Source organism: Myotis myotis, unplaced genomic scaffold (assembly GCF_014108235.1).
Source record: "Myotis myotis isolate mMyoMyo1 unplaced genomic scaffold, mMyoMyo1.p scaffold_m19_p_62, whole genome shotgun sequence".
NCBI classification, from domain to species: Eukaryota; Metazoa; Chordata; class Mammalia; order Chiroptera; family Vespertilionidae; genus Myotis; species Myotis myotis.
Window position 1 is genome coordinate 494,720 of NW_023416371.1, and position 18,817 is coordinate 513,536.

The window sequence follows — 18,817 nt, forward strand, 5'->3', positions numbered from 1 at the left end:
ACTTTACAATACTTTCAGCTGGTGTGTATATTTGTTTGTGGTTACTTTTTTCCCCCCTGGGTCTTATGTGCTGAGGGTGGTTGTGAAGAAGGAACCCTCTGTAACTGGAAGCTGGAAGTCTCTGTTTCTGTATTTTAAAGAATTCCACTAGGCATGTATATTTATTTTAGTTTTTAAAATCATTTTGGTTGAGCTTTGGCCAGTATGGCTTAGTTGGTTGAGTGTCCTCTCATGAACCCAAAGATTGCCAGTTCAATTCCCGGTCAGGTCACATGCCCAGGTTTTGGGCTCAGTCCGCAGTAGGTGGTGTACAAGAGCCAGCCAATAGATGTTTTGCTCTCACGTCGATATTTCTCTCTCTCCCTCCCTGTGTCTTCCTCTCTCTCTAAAGATCAATTTTAAAATCTCTTTTAAAAAGTCATTTGTGTTGAATTGATTCTCTGTACTGAGAAGTGGAATAAAGAAGACTCTTACCTACCCCCTGTATGCCAGTACCCAGAATTAACAAATAGTGGCATTTTGCTTTGTGTGTAAGAAAGTAATTAGAGCTCTAGCCAGTTTGTCTCAGTGTATAGAGCATTGGCCTGTGGACTGAAGGGTCCCGGGTTGCATTCCGGTCAAGGGCACATGCCTGGGTTGCGGGCTCAATCCCTATTCTGGAGCGTGCAGGAGGCAGCCAATCAATGGTGTTTCTCTCATCATTGATGTTTCTATCTCTCTCCCTCTCCTTTCCTCTAAAATCAATAAATAAAATTTTTTTTAAGTTATTAAATAATAGCTACTCTCCTCATATACCCTTACTCTTTCCCAGTAACATCCCCTTTTTATAATATATGTGTCCATAAACCAGATATAGAATTGTTTGGGGTGTGTTACATAGATATACATAAATGGTATCATATTAAATGAGTTTCTGTCCTTTTTCCCTCTCAGCACTGTTTTCATGGTCTGGTTGTGATACATGCAGGTTCGTTCATCTTCACACTATAAAGCATAACCACCATGACTGATCTGTTCATTCCTCTATGGTGAATATTTAGTTGCTCCCAATTTTAAATATCACCTTTATAATCAAGGGAAAAACAAAAGGCTAAGGTGTTTTTCCCTTTGTAGGTAAACAAACTATGGGCTTCCCACTTCTCACTTATCAAGACCGATCTGATAATAAGCTGTATCGTCTTCAGACCCCACAAAGCCCTTTGGTGAGGCCGTGCATGTATGATCACTATGACATGGACAACTATCCAATTGGGACCAATGCCATCGTTGCTGTTATTTCTTACACTGGCTACGATATGGAAGATGCCATGGTAAGTTTTACCAAGAGTAGTTCCATTCTTTTAATATTTAATTTTAAAATTTAACTTTACTGTGAGGTCACTGTGTCCTCGAGTGCCTAGTATTTGGTGAGTGAGTGTCCTGTTAAATGGTCAGTCCCTACTCTGAATGAAAAGTGGTAGCCTTGGAGAAACCAACATGGCGGCAGAGGTAAACACCGGAAATTGCTGCCTCCCACAACAAATTAAACAATACAACTAGCCCTGACTGGTTTGGCTCAGAGGATAGAGCGTCTGCCTGAGGACTGAGGAGTCCCGGGTTTGATTCTGGTCAAGGGCATGTACCTTGGTTGCAGGCACATCCCCAATGGGAGGTGTGCAGGAGGCAGCTGATCGATGTTTCTCTCTCATCAATGTTTCAAACTCTCTATCCTTCTCCCTTCCTCTCTGTAAAAAAATTAATAAAATATATATTAAAAAAAAATACAACTAAAAGACAAAACAAATATCATCCAGAACCACAGGAAGGCTGGCTGAGTGGAAATTCTACAACTAGAAGGAAAGAGAAAAGCACACTGAGACTCAGAGGAGGTGCGGAAGTGCAGAGGTACGGAGGCCCACACGGCAAGGGCTGGCAACTGAGGACACGGCTGTCGTTTTGAATAGGGAGGGAGTCACAAGCCCCCGACTGCTCTGAACTCCAGTTCCGGGTGAGTCTCTGGGGACCCAGGACTCATACAGGGAGAAACTAGACTGTCTGGCAGCGGGCAGAACTCGGAACTCGAGGGCGGCTTTCTCTCAAAGGTGCTTGCAGTGATTACCAATTACCGGGACACTGAGATGCGGGGCCCCTTAGGGCAGGGCTGAGGATTAGCCATAGCTGCTTGCTCTGCCCTGTTGATTCCCTGAGACCCTGACCCTTTGCAATCTGAAAATTACCTAACAAACTGCAGCTGGGCCAGACAGACCCAGAACTTCCAAGAGAAGGCCCAAGGCCCCACAGCAGCTTGCATTGCTTCACAGCTGGGCCTCATTAGGGCACCTCCAAACTCCAAAGAAGGAAGGGGAATCTGCAGATCTCTTCATAGCTCCTGCTGGGTAGCCTCAGGCAGAGGCTAAATTAGCACCTCCTTAGATCCAAGAGCCAGTGTACCCAGTGGTCAGAGTGGGACCATCCAGATTACAACTCCTCAGATCCATAAGGGACACACTCAGGGCACAGACTCAGCACCAAAACCCCACTGAAGCAAGTCTTGCCTCATAAGGGTGTCTTCAGCACAGAAGTTCTCCCACCATAGACACAGCTGACTCTCACAGCCAATTGGCCTGGAGGTCAATTCCTCCCAGTGATACCTACAACAATCAAGGCTTAACTACAACAAGACTGTGCACAAAGCCCACAAAGGGATGAACCAAGAGTGTCCACTTCAGGTAATTGGGAAGGCTGAGCCACTGGGCCCTATAGGACACCTAGCACACAAAGCCACTCTACCAACACAGGTAAGCATAAAAAATGTGGAGACAAAGAAACAGGTCAGAAATGACAGAAATGGAGGAAAGCAAACGACTGGATATAGAGTTCAAAACCACACTTTTAAGGTTTTTCAAGAACTTTCTAGAAACTGCCAATAAATTTAGTAAGACCCTCAAAAAGACTGATGAGACCGCCGATAAATGTAGTGAGACCCTCAAGAAATCTAGTGAGACCCTCGAGGTTATGTAAAAGGACCAACTAGAAATTAAGCATACACTGACTGAAATAAAGGATATTATGTAGAGTTCCAACAGCAGACTAGAGGGCTGCAAGAATCAAGTCAAAGATTTGAAATACGAAGAAGCAAAAAACACCCAAGCTGAAAAGCAAAATGAAAAAAGAATCCAAAAATACGAAGATAGTGTAAGGAGCCTCTGGGACAGCTTCAAGCGTACCAACATCCAAATTATAGGGGTGCCAGAAGAAGAGAGAGAGCAAGATATTGAAAACCTATTTGAAGAAATAATGACAGAAAACTTCCCCTACCTGGTGAAAGAAATAGACTTGCAAGTCCAGGAAGCGCAGAGAAACCCAAACAAAAGGAATCCAAAGAGGACCACACCAACACACATCATAATTAAAATGCCAAGAGCAAAAGACAGAGAATCTTAAAAGCAGCAAGAGAAAGACAGTCAGTTACCTACAAGGGAGTACCCATACGACTGTCAGCTGATTTCTCAACAGAAAACTTTGAAGGCTAGAAGGGAGTGGCAAGAAATATTCAAAGTGATGAATAACAAGAACCTACAACCAAGATTACTTTATCCAGCAAAGCTATCATTTAGAATTGAAGGTCAGATAAAGAGCTTCACAGATAAGGAAAAGCTAAAGGAGTTCATCAACACCAAACCAGTATTATATGAAGTGCTGAAAGGTATCCTTTAAGAAGAGGAAGAAGAAGAAAAAGGTAAAGATACAAATTATGAACAACAAATACACATCTATCAACAAGTGAATCTAAAAATCAAGTGAATAAATAATCTGATGAACAGAATAAACTGGTGATTATAATAGAATCAGGGGCATAGAAAGGGAGTGGACTGACTATTCTTTTGGGGGAACGGGGTGTGGGGGATGTAGGAAGAGACTGAACAAAAGTTGTGCACCTATGGATGAGGACAGTGGGTGGGGAGTGAGGGAGGAGGGTTGGTTGGGAACCTGGTGGAGGAGAGCTATGGGGGGAAAAAAGAGGAACAACTGGAATAATCTGAACAATAAAGATTTAATTTTTTAAAAAAAGAAAAGTGGTAGCCTTGAGGGTTATGAACTAAATATTCATATATGCGTATTTCATGCATATTGCCTGTGTAGTTGAATAAATGTTGAGTGAATATAAAGTAGTGTTGGATATTTTTACCTTTTGTGTTTGTGCATGATTGGGTTTTGGACTATTTAATTATAAATTAAGTGCTTGGGTTTTATAAATTAAGTAGTGTAGGTGACTGAGAAAATGTGGATAGATTTTAAATCGAATGCCAGGTAACCTAAACCAAGTATAATTATGACCAGTTTTATTTTGAAAAATTCTCATTTTTCTGCACTCCCTTGATTCTTTGACTTCATAGATTGTGAATAAGGCTTCTTGGGAACGAGGTTTTGCCCATGGAAGTGTCTACAAATCTGAATTCATAGATCTCTCTGAAAAAATTAAACAAGGAGATGATAATCTGGTGTTTGGAGTCAAACCTGGTGACCCTCGGACTGTGCAGAAGTTAGATGAGGATGGATTGCCATTTATTGGAGCACAGCTGCAGTATGGAGATCCCTATTACAGCTATGTAAACCTCAACACTGGCGAGAGCTCTGTGATGTTCTACAAGTAAGTTGCAGTGCCAGGTGCTCATTTTAAAGGCTATTAGTGAATTGCTGGGGGCTGTTGAAAGTAATCTTTTAACAGGAAATTTTTGGAGAAAATAGAAGTGATACTCAATCGTAACTGAATTGGCATTTACAAAATGAGACAAAGTTTGTTGTCTTACTCCCTTTGCTTTTCTACTTGTCAGTCTCTTATAATTTGTGAGAGTTCTCCCGGCTTATTTTAAAAGTATATTATTGAGACTTGATCATCTCTCTCATGCATGTTAGGAATACTTCCCAGCTAAAATTTTATTATGCCTCCTGTTAAAAATAAATTTTTAGCTTATTTTACATCTGTAAGAGTGGATTCAACAGTAGGTCTTCATAATCTATAATAAAAGCATAATATGCAAATCGACCGAATAGCCAAATAGTGGAACGACGGTCCGGACACCCTTCTGGACGAAGCCGCGGCTGCAAGGGCTGAGGCAGCTGCCGGGGCTGCGAGGGCCTACTCTTGCACAAATTTTGTGCATCGGGCCTCTAGTCTATAGTATATATAAAAGCCTAAGCGACAAACAACCAGTTGCTATGATGTGCACTGACGTTCAACGCAGAAGCTGCCTCTTGGTGGTCAGTGCACTCCCACAGCGAGAGCCCGCTCAGCTGACCAACTCTTCCCGGTGGCCCACCAGCCCAGTAGCAGCCACTCACTCCCTCAGTAGTCCTGCAGGTCCGATCTCCGGAGAACGGGCCAGGCATCAATGGACTGGCGCCGCTGGCAGGATCCCGACAGTGCTGCAGGCCTCCTGGAAGTCAGCCTCAGGCACCGCGGCTGCTTCTCCTCCCTAGACACTCCGGAAGGAAGAAATGATATAAAAGTGGCCACTAGGTGACTCCCAACAACTGGCATGAACACTGGTGTGAACGTCAGTGGAACAGATCCAGATCCTGGGCCAGCAAGGGCTTCCCACCCCCTGCCCAGAGGGCCGATCGCATCTCGGCCCCCCGCCCACCCTCCACGGGATGGGCGCCAGATGCAGGGCTCACAGCTGGCAAGCACTGCTGCTGCAGTGTGAGCCTCTCCCAATTGGGACTGACTGCGGCAGGCACAGCGGGGTTGGAATGAGTGGGAGCAGCAATCAGCGTTGGACTGCTGGTTTGGGCCCAATCCCTGCAGGCCACCCTGAGGGCCCCCACCTGTGCATGAATTCGTGGACCAGTCCTTTAGTACTTTCATAATAGTTGTTCAGAGGAACAGAGTTCTGTAGTTAATATAACCAGCAGCCCTATTCATAGATACTTTCAGGGAAAAGAAAGATAAGACTGTTTTTTGAATCCTTTATAAAGCACTAGTTATATATAAAACTTATATGCCTCTATAAGCTTAAAGAAATAGTTTGACCTTTTATATGGTTTAATTTTTCCTAGGAGTAAAGAAAATTGCATTGTGGACAACATCAAAGTGTGTAGTAATGACACTGGAAGTGGAAAATTTAAATGTGTTTGCATCACGATGAGAATCCCTCGGAACCCAACCATTGGAGACAAGTTTGCCAGCCGGCATGGGCAGAAGGGCATCCTGAGCAGACTGTGGCCAACCGAGGACATGCCCTTTACCGAAAGTGGGATGGTCCCAGACATTCTGTTCAACCCTCACGGGTTCCCGTCCCGAATGACTATTGGTATGTTAATCGAGAGCATGGCGGGCAAGTCTGCCGCTCTGCATGGTCTCTGCCATGATGCCACACCCTTCACCTTTTCAGAGGAGAACTCGGCCTTGGAGTACTTCGGTGAGATGTTGAAGGCTGCTGGCTACAACTTCTATGGCACTGAGAGGCTGTACAGTGGCATCAGTGGGGTGGAACTGGAAGCAGATATTTTCATTGGCGTGGTTTATTACCAGCGGTTACGCCACATGGTCTCAGACAAATTCCAGGTCAGAACCACCGGAGCCAGAGACAGAGTCACTAACCAGCCCATCGGGGGGAGAAACGTCCAGGGTGGGATCCGTTTTGGGGAAATGGAGAGGGATGCTCTGTTAGCTCACGGAACTTCTTTTCTCCTTCACGACCGCCTCTTTAACTGTTCTGACCGGTCGGTAGCCCATGTGTGCGTGAAGTGTGGCAGTCTGCTCTCTCCGTTGTTGGAGAAGCCGCCCCCTTCGTGGTCAGCCATGCGCAACAGAAAATACAACTGTACTGTGTGCAATCGCAGTGACACTATCGACACTGTTTCTGTGCCTTACGTTTTTCGGTATTTTGTAGCTGAACTGGCAGCTATGAACATCAAAGTAAAACTGGATGTCATTTAATTGGTGTGGCCTTTTGGGTTAGGTGATCTGTCAGATTAAAACAAAATGTAACTTCAGTAAAGATGTTACCCTGAAATTTTTTTCAAGGTTGTTACAGCCCTCAACCAAGACCTGGCAAATAAGAATTCAAGGTTCTGAGTCTTTCTGATATAATAGCCATTGAAATTGATTTTCACTGTATTTGTTCGAGAAAACGTTACATTGATGAATAAAATATACAGGGAAGTTCCCAAACCCAGGGTCTTAGTATGCTGCTCTCAGTAGATGGTGACTATCACTGATTGTCCCTCTAGAACAGGGGTGGGGAACCTTTTTTCTGCCAAGGGCCATTTGGATATGTATAACATCATTTGCAGGCCATACAAAATTATCAACTTAAAAATTAGCTTGCTGTATTTGGTAAAATAATTAACTCACCCCTATGCCTTGGGAGGGCCAGACCAAATGATTTCGAGGACCTTATACGGCCTGAGGGCCCAATGTTCCCCACCCCTTCTCTAGGTCACCATCCGGTGGTCCATGAGGTCCAAGAGGTCCGAAAGGTTGGCAACTGCTGCTCTAGAGCATTGTCCATCTAGAGTCCCAACATGATGCAGGCCATGGGTGTGGTTTTGTATTTTCTAATGTCCACGTTAAAGTGGAAAAAGGTAGAAATATTTTTTAACAACTTCATTGAAATATACTAAACCCAGCCCTAACTAGTTTGGCTCAGTGGATAGAGCGTCGGCCTGCGGACTTAAGGGTCCCAGGTTCGATTCTGGTCAAAGGCATGTACCTTGGTTGTGGGCACATTCCCAGTACGGGGTGTGCAGGAGGCAGCTGATCGATGTTTCTCTCTCATCGATGTTTCTAACTATCTCTCTCCCTTCCTCTCTGTAAAAAAATCAATAAAATATATTTAAAAAAAAAATACTAAACCCAGATTGTAGGTTTTAACCTCAGTTGGGGTGTGTGCAGGAGGCAACTGATGTTTCTCTCTCTCTCTCTCTCTCTCTCTCTCTCTCTCTCTCTCTCTCTCTTAAATCAAAAACATACTTAAAAAAACAAACACTGCACATCTTTATTGTATATAGTTCACCATACGGGGTAATAAACATCACCTCTGAAAGCTTCCTGTGCCCCTTAGGGTTGTTTTGGTTTTTTATTTATTACTAGAGGCCCAGTGCATGACATTCGTGCATTGGTGGGGTCAGGAGAGGAGGCAGTGGTTATTGGGCCAGGCGTCTGGCCACCTCACGATTCCCCGCCTCCACTCCTTCCCTTGCCACCGCAGGCGGCCCCTGGGGAAGGGAGAGGATGGGAGTGAGATCCTCCTTCCCTCTCCACTGCGCTGGCACTGTGGCAGTTGGGCGGGTGGCCCCCAAGGAAGGTAGAGGACAGGAGTGAGACAAACCCTTGTGTTGAGGGCTGGCTTTCAATAGACCGGAGCGAGGGAGCTGCTCTGCTAGTACGAAACCCCAATCAGAAGCAGGTCATCTGCAAATGGTTTAGCACCAGGGGTTGATTGGGGCTGGCCGCAGGGACCATGGCAGTTGGCTGGACACAGGATGTTGGCTGTGGGAGCACACGGACCACCAGGGGGCAGACGCTCAACACAGAAGCTGCCTGTAGGCCCCGTGCCAGCCAAGGCAGGTGCCAGCAGGGTCCCATCGCCCCACTGGTCGCCCTGCAGAGGGGGGGCAACAGGCGGGGGTGGGGCCCACAACCAGGTGTCACTAGGCCGGCCAAGGCAGGTGCCAGTGGGGGGGTCCCCCCGATCGCCCTGCCAGTCGCCCCTCGGATCGGCCCTGATCGCCAGCCAGGCCTAGGGATCCTACCCATGCACGAATTTCGTGCATCAGGCCTCTAGTATTATACAAATAAAAGCATAGTTTGTGACCTTCTGAGATTGGCTTTTTCCACTCAGTTGCCTTGAGATGCATTGAAGCTGTTGCATATATCAGTTGTTCATTCCTTTTTGCTGCTGTACGGCTATGCCAGTGTGTTCAACCAGTTACCTGTAGGAGCACATTTTGGTTGTTGCCAGTTTATGGTGTTTACAAATAAAGCTGCTCTGAAAACTCATGTACAGTTTTTGTGTGAACATACATTTCATTTATCTGGGACAAATGTCTAAGAATTAAATTGCCATGTGGTGGTGGTGTGTTGCCTTAGAAGAAACTGCCAAACTGGTCCAAAGTGGCGGGACCATTTTACATTCCCAGCAGCAATGAATGAGATCCGTCGTTTCTTCCACATCCTGACAGGCACTTGACAGTGCTCCTGTTTCATTTAGGCTATTCTGATGGGTGTGTAAATGATATCTCACTGGGGTTTTAATTCGCATATCTAATGGTTGACAATGTTTAACATCATCTTTTCATGGGCTTTTCTGCATTTATAACTACTCAGTGAAATGTGTCTTTTGCTCATTTTTTTAAAATATATTTTTGTTGATTTCAGATAGGAAGGGAGAGGGAGAGATAGACATCAATGATGAGAGAGAATCATTGATCAGCTGCCTCCTGGAGGCTCCCTACTGGGGATCGAGCCCACAACCTAGGCATGTGCCCTGACCTAGAATGAATTGTGACCTTCTGGCTCATAGGTCGGTGCTCAACCACTGAGCCACACCGGCTGGGCATGTGCCATTTTTGTCACACATTTTATCTATACATATGTGATGAACCCCATAATACATTATTACCTTTGCTCTAAGCAATTATCTTTTAAAGAGATTTATAAAATAGAGGCCCAGTGCACAAAAATTTGTGCACTCGGGGTGGTCCCTCAGCCTAGCCTGTGCCCTCTCACAATCTGGGACCCCTCGGGGGATGTCCACCTGCTGGCTTAGGCCCACTCCCCGGGGGATTGGACCTAAGCTGGCTGTCAGACATCCCTCTGGAAGCATGGGAGTCCTCGTGGGATGTCCACTTGCCAGTGGGGAGCAGGCCTAGCTGCAGTCGGACATCTTTAGTGCTGCTGAGGAGGCGGGAGAGGCTCCCACCACCACCACTGTACTGGCAGCCATCAGCCTGGCTTGTGGCTGAGCAGAGCTTCCCCTATGGAAACGCACTGACCACCAGGGGGCAGCTCCTGCATTGAGCATCTGCCCCCTGGTGGTGTGTGTCCCAGTGACCAGTCATTCTGTTGTTAGGGTCAATTTGCATATTACCCTCTTATATAGGATTACTTAATAACACCACATTTACCACGTCTGATGACATTTATATACTGGACTTCTACCTCATGGCGTTTTTCTTCAACCTCCAGGGCTTACTTCAGTGTTTCCTGTAGCATTCTTAAGCTTTCTTAGGTGGGATGGGGGCAGCCATCAGGCCTAATTGTCAGCTGTGCTTCTGACCAACTAGCTATAGATTGAACACCTCCGTGGGTTCGACTAATTTGCTAGAATGGCTCACAAAACTCAGAAACATTTTACACACCAGATCACCAGTTTACTATGAAAGAATATAACTTAGGGCCCTGCTGCGTAGCTCAGTTGGTTATAGCATTGTCCCGATATGCCAAGGTTTCAGATTCTATCCCCAGTCAGGGCACATAAAAGAATCAACCAATGAATGTATAAACAAGTGGAACAACAAATTGATGTTTCTCTCTCCCCCTTTCTCTAAAATAAGTAATTTTTTAAAAAAATACTATTTAAAAAAAGGTGCAACCAATGAATGCATAAATAAGTAGAATGACAAATTAATGTTTCTCTAGAATCAATTAAAAAACGTAAAAGACCCTGAGCAGTGCGCTCAGTGGTTTTACTGTCAGCCCAAGTACCAGCCGGGGTACATGTGGGAGGCAACCAGTAGATGTTCTCTCTGGCATCAACATCTCTCTCTCTCTACTCCGTTCCCTCCTTCCACTCTGAAAAGCTATGGAAAAAAATATCCTCAGGAGAGGATTAACAACAAAAAACAAACAAAAAAATGTAAAAGTATATGACTTGGGAGGAAATAAAAAGGGCAAGGTCTAGCGACAGCTTGGAGCTGCCACACTCTGAGTGTGCCACTCACCAACCCAGAAGCTCCACAAACCTATTTGGGGTTTCTATGGCGGCTTCATTCCTTAGGTGGGGCTGATTACACCACTTCCAGCCCCTCTCCCCTCCCTGATGCCAGGGGGGTGAGACTGAACGTTCCAACCTCTAGTCACAAGGCTGGTTCTGGAGACCAGCCCCCCTCCTCAGTGAGGTCCAAAAGTCACCTCAGTTAACACCAAAAGACCAACCTCTGTTGCTCTCATCGCATGTGAAATCCCAAGGGCTTCAGGAGACTTGTGCCAGGACCAGCGGATGAAGATCAAATACGTATTATAAATCACATCACACCTCTGACCACTCTCCCAACACTTCCCCTTCCCTTCCCAGAATGACCACTCTCCTGGTGAATGACCATCACTAGTGTGCCTTTCTTGTTTGTTTTGGTAGTTGTCTGTCCCTCCGCTAGCATGTTCAGCTCCAGGGTGATATTTCTTTCTAGTGCCAAGACAGCAAATTCAGTCCACCACTCCTCTGCCCGCGCCAGACTGTGTGGGGACCCACCAGTGACGAGGAGACAATACAAGGCTCAGATCTGCTTCACCCCAAACCCGGGACACCGACGTCTCCCTTACACTCGATCTCCAGGGAGCCACAGCCCAAAGGCGGCCAGAAGTCTGGGGGCTCAAGGCAGCTCCCCTGCTGGGTCTTCAGGGAGCCTCCTTACAAGCCCAGCCACATGCCTCCCATGGGGCCCGTGAGCTGGGCTTCGGGATGATTCGGGGACAGGACGTGGGGCCGGCTGCGGACATCTGAGGACTCGGTGCACATCTGAGGTCACAGAGGAGAGTCCTGTCCCTCCCTGTCCGCCCACGAAAGGCCACCTGGAAGGCTGTGCGGGAAGGAGAACGCAGGGGGTGAAAGGTTTTCCTTCGGCGCGCGTGGCTCCAGACCCGGGTCACGTGGCCGGCTCAGGTGTCAGCTCGGGAACGGCTCCTGCACTGGCGCAGACTAAGCCCGTCGGGGGGTGTCACTGTCACACCCCAGTTCCAGAGCCGCGCACGTCGAGGCCCCGGCTGTCTGACTCACGGGCAGGGCAGCCCGTCTCTGAAACGCGTGTGCTCCTCTGGCCAGAGCCGAGGGCGTCCTGCGTGCTCCCGCGGGGGAACGGCGCCCCATTGGAACACAGACCCGGCCGCCGCCGCAGAGGCGCGGGTCCAGCCCCACCTCACTCCCCGGAAGCCTCGCCGCACCGGGAGGGATTGCAGAGGAGCCAGGTGGGAACTCACGCCCGCAGGTGGCGCAGACCCGGCCCGGCTCTGGGGCGCGCCCCTTCCCGCCGGCTCCCCGCAGGCGCCCGAGCAGCCAGCACACGGCAGCCAGCCGAGCCGCGAGCCGCCCGAGTTGAGGGTCTGCAGCAAAGGGCCGGCGCGGGCCACTAGTTTTCCAGTCGGGCCCGGCCCCACAGGGGTTCGCGGCTGAGCGCCACTCTTTCTTAGTGCAGAGGCACCGCCGTACTTTCCCTTATTTACTTCCGGTGCAGTTCGGAGGCCGCCTGGGAAAACCGGAAATAGGATTGTGGCCACCGAGCGGGCCGGAGTCGGAAGTGGCTAGCAGGGCGCCGCCATGACAGGTCTGGGCGGAGGCCGGGGTAGGGCGCCGCCATGGCAGGTCGGGGCGGAAGCAGAGGCGGAGCCCCGCCATGACAGGTCGGGGCGGAAGCAGAGGTAGGGCTCTGCTCTGATGGATTGGCGCTAAAAGCAATAGGGCCGCTTGGCTGCTGTGTGAACGGAATAAACCAGGCAGGGAGGGCGCCGCCATGACAACCTGACACCGGAAAAGGCGGGACTCTCCTCCGGACTGTTTCTCCCGGCACCTGCCTCGAAATGTGAGTAGCAGGAGCACCTTCCCTTTACCTTCCGCGCACACCTTTTTCTTGTATGTGACCCGGACCTAAGTCGGGATCCGGGAGGAGGGGTGGCTTCTGTTCCTTGAACCTCCGGACTCCGCGCCGTCAGCCCTCCCCGCGCGTCCAAGCCCCGCTCCCCTCCTCCTGGGAGGCGAGGACTCACACCCAGGCAGCTCGCAGGACTCCAGGCCCGGCCTCGGAGCCCCCGTTCCGCCCCCGGGTCACCCCACCTTCTCTCTTGAGACGAACCCGGGCCCCAGCCCTACCTGGCGCTTCCAGATCGTGCCCCGAGGACCCTGACCCATGAGGGCCTCCAGTGTCCCTCCAGTGCCCTGTCCTCAGGTCTCCGCGCTAAGACTGGTTGGGAGACCCTTCCTTGGACCCGACTCCACACCCACCTGTGGCTCCCAGGCCCTCCCAGAGCCCTGGGTCCTACTTCTAAGGCCCCATGGGGGGAGGGGGGGAGGTCCAGGACCCTCTGCCCGACCCCGACCGCGCATTAGAGTGACCACATCTGTTCAGGGACCCTCACCTTCTATCCCGAAGCCCCTGGCCCGCTCCACAGCCCGGCACCCCGCGGGCCTTGCGGTGCGATCGTGAGACTCGGGGACCCACCCCACACCCTCCACCCCTACCCGCGTGTCCCGCAGGCAGGCGGCGCTGGAGGTCACTGCCCGCCACTGCGGCCGCGAGCTGGACCAGTACGGCCAGTGTGTGGCCGCCAAGCCCGAGTCCTGGCAGCGGGACTGTCACCACCTCAAAATGAGCATCGCTCGCTGCACCTCTAACCAGTGAGTGCGGTACAGTCCCGGACTGGGGCGGTTCGGAGGGGGCTGGGAGTGCAGGAGGGCAGTGCAGGGGCCGGGAGTGCAGGAGGGCAGTGCAGGGGCCGGGAGTGCGGGAGGGCAGTGCAGGGGCTGGAGTGCGGGAGGGCAGTGCAGGGGCCTGGAGTGCGGGAGGGCAGTGCAGGGGCTGGGAGTGCAGGAGGGCAGTGCAGGGGCTGGGAGTGCGGGAGGGCAGTGCAGGGGCTGGGAGTGCAGGAGGGCAGTGCAGGGGCTGGGAATGCAGGAGGGCAGTGCAGGGGCAGGCAGCACTGGGAACAGTGGGGAGGTGGGGAACACGGGGGGGTGGGCAGTGGGGAGCCAGTGCCGGAGTGGGTAATTCGGGGGACCAGGCAGTACCAGAGGTGGGGCCATTGGGTCGAGGGGGGACAGTGGGGTGGGGTAGTGCCAGGAAGGTCGAGCTCGAAGGTGCCCTCCCTGCAGCCCAATCATCCGTCAGATCCGCCAGGCCTGTGCAGAGCCCTTTGAGGCCTTTGAGGAGTGTCTTCGGCAGAATGAGGCGGCCACAGGCAACTGTGCGGAGCAGGTGCGCCGCTTCCTGCAGTGCGCTGAGCAGGTGCAGCCGGCAAGCCCACCTGCAGGTGTGCAGGTAAAGACCTGAGGTCACCCTCAGCCCCACCCTCCCAGCACCGACCTTCACATGCATCCAGAATTCACAACACTCACCTCTTGCCCCGTCCATAGCCCCTACTTTAGTCCAGCCACCTGCCCTCCAGGACACCTGTCCCATGGTCCCCCTGGCCTCTATGAACCGCCACAGTACCTGCCTCCGGCCAGAGAGCACCTAAGAACTGAGGACTGGTCACATTACTCCTTTGATATTGTTCACATCAAGGAACAAAACCCCAGGTTTGGGCAGCCTCTGTCTTCCCCAGGCTAACTGTTCAATTTCCTTCACCCTCTCCTGCCCCTCAGCTGTCCTGGCAGGTGTGAGGTTGGGGTAAAGGTCTTACTTTTTTTAATGTATATGGTACTTTAACAGATACAGTAGGTCTATGGTATTACAATTTCATGGATGGGACCAGCCAGTGGTAGCTCAGTGGTTGAGCATCAGCTCATGAACCAGGAGGTCAAGGTTCAATTCCCATGTTGCAGGCTCGATCCCCATTAGGGACTGTGCAGGAGGCAGCTGATCAGTGATTCTCATTATTGATGTTTCTATCTCTCTTCCCTCTCCCTTCCTCTCTCTGAAATCAATACAAATATATATATATATATATATATATATATATATATATATATATTTTAAATAAAATAAAAATTTCATGGGCACAGTTTAAAATAAATGTCTAAAAAGACTCCTTAGTGGGGCAATTTTGGAAAAAGGTTGAGAAACCTGGTTTAGATGTTTATGGGACTGTGAGCCCCAAAGGCAAAGATCCCCTCTTCACCAGCCCTTCTGGTACTCTCTCATCTGCCCCTCCCTGTCTCTGTGGCCCCGTCTTCCCTTCTTGCTCCCAGGGGAGAGGCTTTCTCTTGGCCTTTGTGTTCCTTTCAGTCTTTCCAAATGACTTATTTTTTGCAGTGGTCCCCAAGTGTTGCGAGCGAGTCTGACTGGGTTCTGATTTACTTAAAACCCTTTCCATAGACCAGGTCTCAACTCGGTGCTGCCTATGGGCCCTCCCCCTTCCTCCAGTCCTGTGTTCCAGCCCCAGGGAATGGAACTTACTCCACCTCATGTCTGTCCTGCTGGCAGGCTTTTATCTAGCTGTTTCCTTCCACCTGGACTGCCACCTAGTTCTGCTCACCTCCCTCAGAAAACCTCGTGTGATGGCCACTCCCGATGCCGGGCTCCCACCGCCCCTGACTCCCTAATTATGGCTTACACACCACTGCTTTGTAACCACTGCCCTTCCATCGCTTGTTTCAGAGAGGTTCTTGCTGAAACTGGGGCAGAAGCCCTCTCACCTGGACCTCAGTCTTGTGTTTTCACGAGGCAGGATAAGTGAAAGGTTCAGGCCCCAAGAACTCCCAGTAGAAAGGACTTTTAATTCTTCTCAGGAAATATTCTTAAGGAGCTCATGCTCTTCACGGTAGTTTCTTAGTCATATGTTGGTGATGTTTTTTCAAGATTTTGGGGCATCTGAATAGTAAAAACCCCACCTTCCCATCTTAGGTTCAGTTGCTCCTTTCCTCCTGAGATAAGCAACCAGCCTGTCCCCATCTCGTAAAGTATGCTGTATGGTTTAAAGTGCCACCTACATCTCCCCACATACACCTCTCTCCACCTCGTTTTCTTTGTAGACAATCAGTCGAAATATTTTTGTTCATTTGTTGTTGTCTATCCCTCCTGAGTTGGAGACTTGTGCCTGCCTGTGTCCAGTGCTGGGTCCCCAGTACCTGTAGCAGTGCCAGGCACACAGTAGGGGCTCAGTGCATACAACAAGCTGCCTTCCTTGCTCCCAGTGACGGTTCACTAGGTCCCCTGTTCATGGGCTCCACAGGCAGCCTCTGCTTTGTCTACACAATCTCCCCAGGGCGGGCACAGACGGTGGCAGATGATGATGTGTTTTCCACAGGCACGGCCACTTCCTGCCTCCTGAGGACTCTGGACCATGTGAAAGCTGGACAGGAGTGACTGGCCACTTACTGCCCCAGCCCTGAAGAGTGAATGACCAGATGCTATTTTGAGGGCCCTGGATATGGGCCCAGTCTCTGGACATCGGGACTCACAATAAATAAAGACTGTGTACACCAGGCTTTGATTCCTGCCTTCAGCACTGAGGGCCCTAGACTCCCTTCTGGGACTTCCAGAAGACTGCATGGGACATCCCTCACTCTTCAGGGGGCAACTTCCGTCTGTCACTGAGGGCTGTTTTTGTGGGCACTGACCACCTAGCACTTCTGCCTGCACTGTGGGCTTGAGCGGCTCCTGCCATTAGAAGAGCCCTGGGCAGCACTCAGCACACAGAAGGGGGTGCCATGTGGATCCAAGCAGTGGCTGCTGCAGCTTCTTCCTCTCTCTTAGGGTGTCAGGTTCCATGGGCACAGCTGGTGATCACAGGCTCGAGAGGGCAGGTCTGCAGGAGAAGAACCCCAGAGTGCTGAGCTCTGCATGCCTGGGGCTGCACCCAGATTTACTATTTAGACCTGTTGCTCCCCTGGAGGTGACTCCAAATCTCCAGAAATTGGAAGTGACTTGCCAATGCTGACTAGACTGTCCATTTGAAACCTGAGGCTGTGCCCTGGCTTTGTAAAAATGAGCTAGAGTCTGTCCTGGGATATGATCTTTAAGACAAAGTCAGTTGGCCTGGGAGCTAAGGTGTAAGTCCAAGTGGTCAGGGTGGAGGGAGCAATGCGGTCCCTGAAGGGCTGTGGGGATCTGGTGGCTTTTGTTTCCAGCTCCAGTTTCCTTGGGTTGTAGACTGAGCCCTCCAATTTCTGGCCAATGTCACTTTGCCTGAGTGGGTTCAGTTCCATGTAACTGAAAAGTGTGATAACAGATAAGGCAAGATCGAGACTACATTTCAGAATACAGTGGGACCTTGACTTAACGAGTGTCCTGACTAACAAGTTTTTCGAGATACGAGCCATCTCTCGGCCGATTTTTGCTTTGAGTTGCGAGCTAAAATTCCGGTTACGAGCCAGCTTCAGATACCCCACCACTAGTTGGCGCAGCGAAGGTCACAGTGAACGCCACAACATCAGCCCAGCATCACGTGTCTCACTTGTTCACTTTAAGATTTGACATACGAGTAATTTGAGTTACAAGCTCCGTCACGGAACGAATTAAACTCGTAAGTCAAGGCCCCGCTGTATCTTCCAGTAGGCTAGATCAACTCCCTATGTGGTGACCTCAGGGGTCCAGGGGAGCCAAATGGAAGCCTTAAACCTCTACCACACACCATTGGTCAAAGCAAGACCTGAGACAGGAGTGGCGGGGGTTGGCGGGGATAGCACCTCTCAATGGCATTTAGCTGCAAAGACTTTTTGCCCGTGTTTAAACTACCATAAAATCTTCATCGTTCCTATTCCTGGGTGTTGGTGAACTATTTTTATGAGTTTTTCACATGATATGAACTTTCAAATTGCTATAAGATTGTTAAGAATATCATAATTCTTGTTTTAAGGTCTACAGAATCTAGTGGAAGCCCCTTTTCCTTTCTGGTGTTGGTTATTTGTACCTTTCTTTTTTTTTCATCATGTTGACAGGACTTTCTCAATTTTATTAACTTTTTCACAGAATTTGGTTTTGGCTTTGTTGATGTCTCTATTTGTATATTAATTTTTAATTTTCTTCTCTTTATTTCCTTCTTTTTGGATTTAATGTTTGTTTTGTTTTGGGGGCATGTTTTTGTTGTTGTTGTTGTTTATTTGCCTTTTTGACGTGATTGTTTAGCTCACTGATTTTGTCTTTTTCTAATGCATGCACTTAAATTTCCCATACAGCATGACTTTCTACTTTGCTTTTTTTTATTTGTCTCAGATATAGAAATTTAAAATTGTGTTTCTTAATTTCTAAACAATTGGGAATTTTTCTAATCATCTTGCTCAATTGCTATTGGGATGGAAACATGTTTTACATGATTTCCATTTTTTTGAAACATGTTGAGACTTTATGTCTGGGAACATGGTCACTCTTGTGAATAATCCTTGGTTCACGGTGCACCACTTGGGTTCTTCTGGAACCAGACTTGGGGACAAGGATTTGAGAGATGCTCCCTTGTATAACTAAGGGCCAGTTAAACAGGAATACCTCCTGCCTACAGTTTGTTACAGGAAGAGGACACACTTTTATTCAGAGCACGCAGCACATCCTGACTTCACGTTATGCATATGCTGGCTGGTTTGACTCTCATGCGAACATGCCATCATGACAAGCTCTTTGAGCTTCTAGTGCCTGGCCCATAGGAGATGCTCAATACATACCTGATAAAGGAGCCAATGAATGAATTCCTCTTAACCCAATTACAAATTTGATGAGATCCCAATCAAAATTCCAAGGGAATTTGGTCAAATGATTCAAAATGCATACATACTAAAATTTAGAATATGTGTATCTTTTGAAACATTTTATTCGCAGGAAATAATTCAAAACCCGGCTGGAGTGGCTCAGTGGCTGGAGCATGGACCCATGAACCAGGAGGTCATGGTTTGATTCCCCTGGAAACATGGCTGCATTGCAGGCTTGAGACAGCTGATCAATGATTCTCATCATTAATGTTTTCTACTCT

The 18,817-nt window shown here is 49.1% G+C and overlaps 2 protein-coding genes across 3 annotated transcripts in view; both read left to right on the plus strand.

The window, feature by feature from the left end:
* POLR1B (RNA polymerase I subunit B) overlaps positions 1–8,986 on the plus strand; it is a 29,250-nt gene extending 20,264 nt beyond the window's left edge. For both annotated transcript variants that reach the window (XM_036315865.1, XM_036315864.1), the window contains exons 13-15: positions 1,114–1,310; positions 4,377–4,630; positions 6,040–8,986. In XM_036315865.1, the coding sequence (XP_036171758.1) occupies positions 1,114–1,310; positions 4,377–4,630; positions 6,040–6,922 (1,334 nt within the window). In that variant the 3' untranslated portion in view covers positions 6,923–8,986. The remainder of the gene's footprint in view (positions 1–1,113; positions 1,311–4,376; positions 4,631–6,039) is intronic.
* A 3,026-nt stretch (positions 8,987–12,012) lies between these two features.
* CHCHD5 (coiled-coil-helix-coiled-coil-helix domain containing 5) lies at positions 12,013–16,342 on the plus strand. The gene is made up of 4 exons (XM_036315870.1): positions 12,013–12,780; positions 13,452–13,592; positions 14,067–14,232; positions 16,163–16,342. Coding segments are annotated over exons 1-4 (333 nt in total). The 5' UTR covers positions 12,013–12,778; the 3' UTR covers positions 16,187–16,342.
* Positions 16,343–18,817: the final 2,475 nt, after the last annotated feature.